Source organism: Patiria miniata, unplaced genomic scaffold (genome assembly GCF_015706575.1).
Source record: "Patiria miniata isolate m_02_andy unplaced genomic scaffold, ASM1570657v1 HiC_scaffold_7, whole genome shotgun sequence".
NCBI classification, from domain to species: domain Eukaryota; kingdom Metazoa; phylum Echinodermata; class Asteroidea; order Valvatida; family Asterinidae; genus Patiria; species Patiria miniata.
In genome coordinates, this window is record NW_024037074.1 from 7,548,956 (window position 1) to 7,561,171 (window position 12,216).

A 12,216-nucleotide genomic window follows, 5' to 3' on the forward strand; every position below is an offset into this window, starting at 1 on the left:
TGCCCTATACCTAGCTGCCCCCTGCCCCCTCCCGTTGTTAAGCCACTGCTTATGCCATATTTAAAAGCTCAACGCCCCTTTTGCCTGATTTCTTTATCCGACTTTGTGCAAATGTATATATTTCTGCTGAAATGCAATAGTATAATAGTCAACTTCAGCATGGCTAGTAGTGTTGCAAAAGGAAGTTTTTTTTAATTTTAATTTAATTTTAAGTATGAGGAGTCATGGTATGAAAAGGTGCTTAATGCATTTTTGAAAAAGTGACCACCATTGTTCATTTTTTTATTAATTCCCATTACACAGAATACTTGTATAAATGTACTTAATGTGGCTGCTGCTGATAGTACAGTGGAACGTCGCTATACTGAACACCGCTATACCGAACATTCGGCTATACCGAACATCATCCTTGGCTCACGGTTTTAATGTACAAAACGTACCGAACATCGTTGTTGAAAAAAGTCAACAGATTAACAAAACAACCTACTGGTTGTACATGTATTAAACACTGTTTGGGCCACTTTTAATTCCTGACCATCAAACCACCCATGGTTACATCGTGTTTGAATGTTGAAGAGTGATATATGGCTATTATTTCCCCAAGGAATAAAAGGGAAAACCACCCGTTGCTAAAGTTTTTTCTTGACCACTCCACGTGATGCGGCAGGATGACTTCACTATTGGTCAAAAGAGGGTTGGGTTAGGGTAATGATCGTTATTATGAACACTTTCTGTGGATCCCACGATGTTTGTTATTGCGGCGTTCCACTGTATAATAGTCAACTTCAGCATGGCTAGTAGTGTTGCAAAAGGAAGTTTTTTTATTTTATGTATGAGGAGTCATGGTATGAAAAGGTGCTTAATGCATTTTCGAAAAAGTGACCCTTGTTCATTTTGTATTAATACCCATCACACAAAATACTTGTATAAATGTACTTAATGTGGCTGCTGCTGATCAGCAAAAGTATTACAGTCAAATTTCTGCATGACTAGCAGGGTTGCCAAAGGAGGTTTTTTATTCATGCTGTGTCAAGGTGCCAATTAATGCTTGTGATTTTGTGTAAATGTACTTAATGTTGCTTAACTTTTATAAGATGGAATTAAGGTGGCTTAACTTATTGAAAGATTAATGTTTTTTTTGTAATATTATTTGCTTTCATGTTCATGTTCTAAAGTAAGATGCAAGATTTTTCTCAACGTTACATTACTTAGTTACAGTAATATTTTAAATGAAAAGCAGAAGAAGAAAAAGAAACCAATTGAGCCAAAATGGAGAGTGAACAATTGGCGAGTGCATTGTGATATAAAGCTGGACTGTCTTCTGGTAAAAGTGGCATAGTAAACCTTTTTGTAATGATTCATTTTCAAAGCCAAACGCTGCGTCAACACTTGGCAAATGCCGCCCACAGAAATTATTACAACTAATTGGACAAATAGTGTTTCTCACAACAAACATGCTGTTTATTAAGCCACTTCCGTAGCATTTATGTCAAGAAACATTGTAAATGGTAAATACTGTAATTTTAGGAATATAGGCCGCACGGAGTATAAGCCGCAGCACGAAAAAATCTGCAAATAAAATTTGACGTCTGCATATTAGCCGCACGAACGTATAAGCTGCACCGACGGCGGTTTCAATTTTGTAAGGCCTCCAAATTCTAAAGTCAAAAAGCTCTGGACCAGTTCCATTTGCACTACGAAAGCTATAAAAAGGGCCACAAAAGTTATATCAAAACATTTACGTTCCATACTCGTTAAAAAAAATATGGAAATTGACGATGAAAAATAAACACAGGGAGTTGCTGCCGGCTGGCCCGGCCGGTCCCCGGCCCACTGTTTGTTAATGATTTTCTGGTACCTCAAGTCTGGTAACGATTGATAATTCATTTCAGCAACAGATCTTTTCTTATTCCAGTGCATTTAATACACATTTAAATCTTATTTTTATTCTTCAAGGCTCAGTGTATAAGCCGCCCTGTGTATAAGCCGTAGTAAACATTTTCATGGGCAAAATTAATGTATAAGCCACGGCTTTGATTCCGAAAATTACGGTAAGTTGATTTCCCTGTCTTGTATTTCAAGCAGAAAATAAGAACCAAACAGAATCAAACATTTTCTTTCAAAATCTAATGTGAACTTCTAGCTTCTACATTGCGTTATTTTTCAGTCACCATAATTATATAACAAAAACATTTTTTTTTTATTAACATTTGACTAAAAACCTAAGTACATGTATATAAAGTACATTGCAAATTAAGCTTGCATATCTTTGGCAATAAATATAAATGAGCTTGAGGTTATTAGCCTTTATAACTCAAAATATTATAATTTAAAATAGTAATGCAGTTTTAAAAGCTTAAGACACATCCCTTACAAGCTATAAAAGTACAAAGCGGGAAAATAAGTCGTGACAGTTCAGTCACTAAATGCTGTGTATAAAATGTGCCTTAAAATAAGCAGCTTAAAAAATATCACTTAACTGAATTATGTTTGTTCTGAAATGGCTAGCATGATCTTTGAACACCTAAATGCTGACAATACTGGTAGATTTACAGAAAAATACTTAAAAAGTTATTTCAAAATTCATATATTGCCATTTTATATTTTTAGTGATAGTGCAAGGCACTTTTTAATTTATACAATTTTGGTAAGACAAAATATACATTTCAGATACGGAGTTGGCCATAAGTAGATTTCATTTGTAGAAAAACATTGTAGGTTGCTTGAAAATGCACTGAAAGATAAGATATGCAGTACTCAACAGTAGTACTAGTAATATCAGACAAAATGTGTATATAAAATGCTAAGAATATATAAACTATATTTTACAAATTTTGTTTGATGAAACTGCCAACAATTTGTAAATTAAAAAGGAAAGATATAGCTAGTTTATATTAAATGGTACCTTGATTATTTTGATATTGCTATGCCTTACACTTAATAAAAACTGAAATAAACTTTCAAAAATTTCTTATCAGACTCTGTTACTATGTACACCTTAAAAGAAAACGGTTGTACAATTGTTCAAGCCCCTTATACGTTCTACCAAATCCTATATAAAAGTGGAATGCTGATATAATTATTTACGCATTTTGTTTTTAACCAAAAATATTTTATTTTGGCCCAAACTCCAAAGGTACATGTAGTACTTTGAATTAATTTATATTTTCCCGATTCTAAAGCCAAGTGTCTTGAAATAGATTCAAATCTACATCAACTTATGGAAGGAGATTTAGGGAAAATGAACAATCCATGAAATAATCGGCAGAAGGTTTAGGGGCTGCCGAGGGCCCAGAACAACGTAGGGTCTTTTTCGTTTGTTCTACATGAACTTATATATTTAATAACAACTTTTTATGGTAAAATCTCAGGAGTTACATATTTCAGAAGGGATATAAAAAATACTGAATTCTGGGGAAAAAAATCTGATAAATCTCGTCCCTGACTTACTCCCTGATTAACAAGGCCATGGAAATAAAGGGCCTGTCTCATCAGTTTACATCCGGAAGGAGTTCTAGACAAGTTAGTGGGTATAAGTCGCAGGATTCTAAACGCTGACTTGCAAAGTCAAGCAATAGCTTATGAAAAGTTCCCTAGAAAATGCCCAGGACAAATGCAGAGCTTGCGGACAAAGTGAACGATTCTACCTGCAACTTGTCCGGAGCTTGTCCCAGATATGAATTGAGACGGGCCCTAACTAAGGCAAATATGGATGGACAGAAGAGAATAATGGATGGAATGACTCAAGATGAATACCAACTTTTTTTGTCAGTTTGGAGGAAATCCAACTTGTTGTCTGCAGGGATCATAGTGGACACGAGCACAACTGTATGTCTGGCCTTTATACTTGTTGACATAGACACAGTAGGCAACAAAGATTATGGAAAGCACCAAGCTGAAAGCACATGCCCCGATAGTGACGTACATTGCTGGACACATCCCAATATCTGCCACAAAATAAAAGAACACGAACAACAACTGATCAGATGTACAGTAGTTATACAGGAAATATGCATATTTCAAACAAGTACGCACAATGTACTGAAATTCCCATACACGGTACTGAGTTGGAGGGGAGATGTTATCAGGGTTCTAAACTTCCCCCGAATCGTAATTATTTGCAACAGACATGTCTATTGTCACATTTGAAAAAAAGACTGATCTACTATGACGTCTGGGTTCAAATAAGATCTTGGTGACTTTTGAATGACTGATTTCTTAAACTTTATTTACCTGACTCAAGTTTGCGCTCATCAGTGCTTAGTGGAGCATCCTGTGTGCTCCCAGTGTCAGGGGGCGCAGTTGGCAACCCTTTGGTCTCTTTCTGTGACTGTTCTGTTTGTGTCACTTCCGTGGTCGTGTCTGTACCAGGGAACACAAAAGAAAAAAGGGACTATCTTATATATAGTCTGTTCTTAATTGTCTAGGTACATTTTCCACAAGATTTCACAACTTGTCAATTAATCACAAGTCATTGAGTCTCATGTCAAATAAAATGTGGTGTGACAAAGACATTCCTTTATGCTCACTGTTTGTCCCCTGACTTGTGACCTGTCTGGTGAATGGACTAATTGTCATTGACATTCGATTGGCATGTGATTGACATGCGAGTGACTTGTGATTGACTTGTGATTTGCGAGTGTCGTGATTGACTTTTGATTGACATGTGATTGACATGTGATTGACATGTGATTGACATGTGATTGGCATGTGACTGACATGTGATTGACTAATTGTGATTGATGTGTGATCGACTTGTGACTGACATGTGATTGGCATGTGACTGACATGTGATTGACTAAACTATGACTCTGCCATAAATATGACTTCACAGTCACCCTTTAGACCAGTTCTGGCACGCTGTCACTTTTATCGTTGGAGGCCCCTTCCATGACCAAAGCATTGTGCTAGCTATCATCAGTCCGTCATGGAACAGTTGATTTGTACGATAGCCTGCACAATGGTTTCACCATTGGACACAGTGATCATGTGTCCGGATTTGTCTATTTATACCCAGCAAGTAGTAACCTTACCAATTCCTTTAGATTCTGGAAAGTAGGGCTCCCCAGTGGCATTCGACGACATGTTAGCTTGTAGTTCATCATTAACGCAGACGCTATCAGCGACTGCAGACCCTGCTTTGACTAGGCAGACTCTGTGGGGTTGGCAGGTTGCTGTGCTGTTGTTGAATTGTTGAAAAAGGCCTTCCCTGCATTGTTGGCAGGTGTAGACAATTTCTCCAGTTTCACCTGTGAATGAAAATGTAAAACAAAAGCAAAGACCGGAATATGCTGAGAAGGTTATAGAGCCTTACAACTTCGAATATTTCTTCAGAGAATTTTACTTGTTCTTATATTCAACACACATCGTAATGCGATCACAAGTCCAGTCACAAGTAAATAATAAAAGGTTTGAACCAGGGCAACAAGAGGCAACAGACATGGAAGAAACTACAACTGTCCTAAGCGTTCTTACCGCCGCCTCGACGTTCTTGGCCTTGACCAGCAGGGCAGCGTGGCAGTGGTCGACATTCTCTCGGACCAGTTCTGCCCTCCGATGGATAAGCATTGTACCAGCCGTCTACACACTCGCATTTTATGTCAATTCTCGCTGTACAGTCAGCCACCTTGGTCAGGGAAGACAAATCGCTGGAGTTATTTTTTGAAGCTGTTTGGCCAAATTTATTGAGCACAGAAATATTGTTCTTGGCAAAGAGTGAAAAGCACCTAAGATTTCATGGGTTGGACAGTCATGTAGCTTGCTTGCTTACTGCTTAAACCTTGCCAGTTCTGCTTAGTCAAGAAATGACTAACATAAATTTTATGTATACATGTAGGCTACACCTATTCCAGGATTATTATTGAGATGCCATAAATGTGTTTGTTATTTTTACCTTTCTCTGATGGTTGCCACAACTGGAAGAGCACAGATATGGCTGGGAGCATTTATTTGCCTTATCCATGTACTCGATCCCCTGTTTAACAACCACACAGCTAAAAAAAAAACAAAGAAAAAAAACAAGGCAAGATATATACATTCTAATCTCTGTGCTAATTCTTAAACCAAATCTTAAAGATGCAGTGAAACCCGGGCACACTTCAATTCTTCATGAAGGCCCCCTTCAATGGCGAAAGGATAGCTACTAGCTAGTGTTAAGATCATCAGGCATATGTTGCTTTGTACAATAGCATGCACAGTGATTTCTCCATTGAAGGGGGCCTCGTGAGGGTACAGTGATCGCGTGCCCGGATTCATCTAGATATACTACAACTTGTACAAGTTTTGACAAAGTTTAGACTCCACTTAGACACGCTTGTTTCTATATAATTTGAACAGAGACAAGCTAAGGTACTGACTCGAGTACAGCTTCTAAATCTTGAAAGTCCAGTGTCGATGCTCTGAGGAAAAAATGGACCCCTTTTTGTCTTACTCTGTGAATTCTGTTGGGCTTCCGTTTGGTCCACCACATTTACACAGTTTCTTGGCGTAGGACCCTGCATTGCACAGACCGCAACAACACCATCCTTGATCGTCACGCTTCTCATACCGTCGGTCTTCCATGTGCCTATCACTTAGTATGCACAGCTCACCCTGTTACAATAATTGGGAAACATCCAACTATTTAAAAAATAATATTCTTAAAATTTGAATATGGCTTCTGACTAGCCTGATATGCCCCTTGAACAGAGACATTTACAAAATGGGAAAATGTCAACATAGAGGGCTGGATATTGCTCACTTAGTAGAGCACTGGAACGGCCAGTCAAGTCTGAGGTCACAGGTTCAAACCCTGCACCAACCCAATTTCTTTGTTCAACTTATGAAATTATTTTAATGCACCGACTCAGGTTACCTTTGTGGATTATTTGAAGAAGAAGAATTTGTATCCAGTAAAATATTTGATGTCAATTTTCAACTAAAACAAAACCGTGATTGAAACTTGCAAACAGATTAAGAAAAGACACACGAGTACTGTGGAGTACTGTGGCCTCGTGGTTAAGGGCACTGATTCGTGGTCTGCGGGTAAAGCTGCAGATTGTGGGTTCGAGTCCTAGCGGGGTCATGGTGCGTGTGCCCTTGGGCAAGGCACTTTGTCACTCATTGCTTCTCTCCACCCAGGAGTAAATGGGTACCTGTGAGGGCAGAGATGGTTATTGTGATTGAATTAGCTTCCTTGCGCCTAACAGGCTGCATCAAGCTGTATATACTCCCCAGGGAGCTGAGATGGTATTTGGAATGTTTTATGTGCCCAATGAGCAGGGGTAATAATGATGTAGCGCCTTGAGCACCAGTCCTGGTGGATACGTGCGCTTTATAAATATCCACCACTATTATTACACATAGACTAGAAACTTACATTTGGTCCTGGTATGAACTTGCTGCTACTCGTAGATCTGGGCTCTATCAGATCAAGGAGTTTCCTGAATACATATGCATCGCTGGCCACATTTTGCTCAACTTCTGAACAATTGGCTCGTAGAAAAAGATGCATTAAAAGCTGTACAAACAACAGAAACATAAAGTAAAAGAAAACAAATTTACAAAATAAAGAAACCAACTAGCTTCTAAAGCCTTAAATTATAAGGGTAAATTTTACACCACTGATTGGTGCCATTATTAGCTATGTCGGCTGATGGATAAATAGTCACATATTAATGTTTAGGCCACAAAAAAAGTCTCCGGTTTCTGGTATGGAGCTTGCCCAAAAAGTGGTGCGGCGACGCAGCTTTTTTTTTTTTTAACCTGTTTTTTTGGCTTCAAAATGTCGGCTGATGACTGCAAATGGTGCCCGACTAAACTTAGTGCAAATATTATGGGAGACCAGAGAGGCCACATAAAGCTTATTCTCGATCATAACCCCATCTAAAAACAGGTTAAAATTGTGCAGCAGCAGGATTCCAGTCAAACCAGTGAGTTTGGCGGTTTTGAGACATCATCTTTCAATGAAAAAAAATTTTTTTCATTTTGCCGACGCGCATGGCTACGGCGACGCGCGCATTACCAGAAACTTTTTTTTTTGGCCTAAGCAAAATGTATTCCGAAAATTTGGAATACTCAATACTAATTAATAAATGTAAAAGAGTAAAACAATTGAAGAATACATTGGCCATCTTGGAAAATCTGCAAAAAGAACCAAACAACACTTCAGCGGTTGTGTACAAAGTCTATGAAACTTGAAAGACTAGTATGGAGAGGAAAGAACTTTTTTGTATTTCCTAAAATTGGAAATGTTTCCCAGTCTCTGTCTTTTCAACATTTTTGCAATATCATGACCTGATTGAACCAAAAAGTGGCGTTGGTTGCACATTCAGCATGTTCAGGAAGAATTCCATATATGGACATCACTTATATCCCTGCAGTGACCTTTGAGCATCAAAAAGCAATGAACATGATGTCCTGAAAAACTGAGTCAAGTCAGCAGGGAAAAATAATAATGGAAGCATTTACTGAGAAAAAACTTGGAAGTTTTCAGACCAGTCCCATAGGGTTTGTACACAGAGTGTCAAGTGATGTCCAGGATGCCCAACATTGAACAATCTTTCCAAATCCGCCATGGGGGGGGGGGGGGCCTTCATTTTTTTCTCAAAAAGCCCGGACGAGAAACTACTTTACGACAATGATTATACACTGACTAAGGACTAGGAGTACTAGACACTTACTCCTAGAACCATGAGGGTCCACGTAGTGGAGCTCCACTACGTGGAGCCTCATAGTTCTAGGAGTAGGATGGAACGCCCTATTATCGCGGTACTTATCACGTTTCTCGTTCGGAATAGAGATTGCCCACTAACCTTCCAGAATTGTCCTGTCTTATGTGTAGTATAACTCTTCCTTTTTAAATTAATATAAAAAATCTGACGGGGTGTGTGGTTTATTCCGTGTACGATGCCTGTGAAAATAGACCTGCGCGGCGTGTGCGAACGGAGGTGGACTCCCTATTATCGCGGTATGCGGGAAGTGGTTTTTATAATGATCCCAACTTTTTTGTTCATAGTTTATGTTTGACCAAAACACCCCCTGAATAAAGTCTGATATTTTCCCTGTAACGTTCAAGGTGATTAAAGACAAAATGTCTGCAGGATGATTTCTTAAGACCCTGCCCTTCCCCCGAAAGGAGAACAAAATCCCGGAGGCAAGTCTACTGATCGGCGATTGAGGGCGCCATTCACTTTACACGGTGTGCCGTTTTATTTTCGCTAACGCGCGGTGCTTATTTTGATCCCGTAAAAGTTGTTGCGATTTCGCGCTGCAAATATCGTCGTTCGACTTCATTTTACATTTGCAGCTGAAGAATGGGAACCAGACAATGGAACTTTCATGGACAGAGCGCAATTAAAGATTTATGTTAAAATATAAACGGTACCTTTTAGCAGACACGGTGAGGGAAAATTTTGCAAGTTTTGGAAAACGTTAATATTTATTAAAATCGTTAAAAGTCCCGAAAGACACAACATTTTTTAATCGTCCTTTTTATACAACTTGGTAGAAAATCCTTGATGACTGGTGAACTGGATAAAAATCGCCACTTAAAGGAGTTTTGACACTGTAAAAAGAGAAAATTCCCATGCCGCGATAATAGGGATGCCGCGATAATAGGGAGTCCGAGTACTTACCAAACATGCCAAAATCATCAATCACAGTCACACTCAACATTGATGACATTGACAAGAGCAGCTGATGACGAACTAATGATCTATCATGTACCAACGGGCACCAGAACGTTTTTATGAACGCAGTGGCTATTGTTACGGCAGCCGTAACGCATTTCCCATTTTCTATCGTTACGGTAGACTGCAACCTGGCAACTTTTATAAAAAAACATGACAAGAAAATATAAAATTAGAAGGAAAAAAGTGAATTTGAACTTTATGAAATTCGGACTTTATTTCCCTTTAAAAAAAAATCCTCCAAAGCCTCAGGTTAGAAAAGGAAAAAAATTCGAGTGCAAAACTGAGATTCGAACCCACAACCTCGCGGTGCAAAATCCTACTCTCTATCGGCTGAGCTGGCGCACTACTCGACAAAACGTGTGGAAACAAATAATTATATACCTGCGTGCGTATCAAAAAAATATCGTAGAGGGCGCTAAACAACGAGTGCCGTAACGATAGCCACTTCGTTTTACGAAATCGAAGGGTAAACAGGTGACGAGAAACAAGGGAGAGACTCAAAGAGAGATGAGAATTTGAGATGCAGCATAACGCATATAGCAGCCGGCGATCCAACAGGTGATTTAAAAGGCGCCATCTATCGGGTACGGTACGGACGTACGGCCCGTGACCCCTGATTTTGCATCATGCGTCGTGACCGTGACCGTGACCGTGATATTAATATGCGTGAGCAAAATCACCAGGGGCTACTAAAAGAGACGATTTCTGCAGTCCATCATGTCATTTCAACAAGTCGGAGGAAAATTCTGGCCCCAAAAAAATCAATTAGGTCTCTTTGAGATAATGTAAACTATTGGAATTAATCATGTATTGTGAGAGAAAAAAAATTAGCTACCGTCCTTATATGATTTATTCTTCACAATTTAAGATTTGGTTACTTTTCACTTTTTCCTCTGTTCTGCACACCTGTTTGCTTATCATTTTAGATTTCAAAATTCTGTTTTAAAAGCTGTAACTTGTGCAAGTGGAGAAAGTCTTTTCACTTTGGCTTGTGCTTTTTTCTTACTTCTTAATTCATATTCATATTTTTTTTTAAATCACAAATTCCAGAAATTTAAACAAAATGTTTGAGAAAAATATGTAAGCAAAATGTCGGCATGAAAGAATTTCTGAAAAGGCCTAATTGTTGTCAAACTATGTATTCGCAAAAGCAATTTCATCTAGGTCATTTGTTTTTTGAAGACAATATCTTCGAAGTACAAACGTACTAGTCGAATTATTTTTACACGATTCATAGGTTGGCTTATTATTGTTGCTATAAAAACTGCTTATCTTGTAAATATTTCTAGAAAACGATTGCTGACTTTAAAAGGGGCACACTGTGAAAGTAATACACTTATAAATGTATCCTTTTGTGGTTAATTTCAATGGTTCTTTTGTTATCTTTATATTGGCCTAGGCTACTTTTTCCCGGAATAAAGTATTTTATCATAAAGCTATTTCGAGAAGTTCAGACTTATTTCATTTAAGGATAAACGTCTGGACAAAACTTTAAAAAAAAACCAGAAGTTATTAATTTCCCAATTCCAGGGAAATTTTGAGAGGGACACTTTTACTTAATGATATGAATAAGGTTTTGTTTTGTTGTAGGCCGTTGGACAGTGTCGTGTTTTCTAAATTGCCATTTTGCAAGATCTTAGTGTCGTTCTAGCGCCCTCTTGTGATTTTCTTTTTTTCCAAACAGTTTTTAGACCCAACGTTATTCCGAAAATTTTCCAAATCTTGTACCAAATAAAAGTTGATAATAAAATGCATCTGATTTTTTTTTTTTAAATAAGAACCTTACACTGTTCGTAACATCCGATAGGGTAACTTGGGACCTCATTGGGTTCTCTCTTTTGGGGGGGGGGGGGGGGGGGTACTACAAGTGGGTGGCACATAGGCTTTCGGCTAAGGGTCGGGGAAGAAGTTTGGACGACCCATCCCAAATTGTTTGTAAACTGTACAATAAGTATATCGGTTGCTCTGACAGAACTTCTTACTGATATATAGGCTAACTTGCTGATTTGATTATTAAAATTGCAAGACTTTCGTTTTAAAGTATGCAAAAAGTCCAGCAGAAAAAAAAATAGTCAATTTTTTGTGAAAAAAAGACCCTCCCATCACAGCCGGGTTGCACAGGCCTCGGTCCCACCGTGCCCAACCCCTTCCCTCGCCCTGGCAGTTACGCCTCTGTGATATAATATTCTCCATTACACCGCTCTTACGCGTAGATGCCTTATATGCCTACTAAGTCACAGCACAATGCATGTTAAGTGTTCCCGAAAGAACATCGATTATTGATTTCTTGTCTTTAAAGTAAGCCTCCAGTTTGGAGTTATCTACAGCAGTAGCATTATCGCAACATAAGGTGTTAAAATGAATTATTTACAGCGCAACTATCTACCGTTATGATGAGCTGTTTGCCGGATAAGGGGCGGTTCTATATTTCATTGTTTTTGTACAATGTGTACAATACAGAACACTACAGGGTGTCAAAAACAAAGCAAATTACCAGTCAATCCATACATATTGAAAATACTAGCACTTTCTTTTTGCAAAACTA

The 12,216-nt window shown here is 38.4% G+C and overlaps 1 protein-coding gene across 1 annotated transcript; it reads right to left on the reverse strand.

Annotated features, from left to right (window-relative positions):
* Positions 1 to 1,437: 1,437 nt before the first annotated feature.
* LOC119744926 (tumor necrosis factor receptor superfamily member 1B-like) lies at positions 1,438 to 9,726 on the reverse strand. Its single transcript, XM_038221131.1, has 8 exons — positions 9,615 to 9,726; positions 7,358 to 7,498; positions 6,431 to 6,591; positions 5,894 to 5,993; positions 5,476 to 5,626; positions 5,034 to 5,249; positions 4,234 to 4,362; positions 1,438 to 3,947 (listed from the first exon to the last, which is right to left on the reverse strand). Exons 1-8 carry the CDS (start codon positions 9,630 to 9,632, stop codon positions 3,769 to 3,771), a joined length of 1,095 nt encoding a protein of 364 aa, XP_038077059.1. The 5' UTR covers positions 9,633 to 9,726; the 3' UTR covers positions 1,438 to 3,768.
* Between the last annotated feature and the right edge of the window lie 2,490 nt (positions 9,727 to 12,216).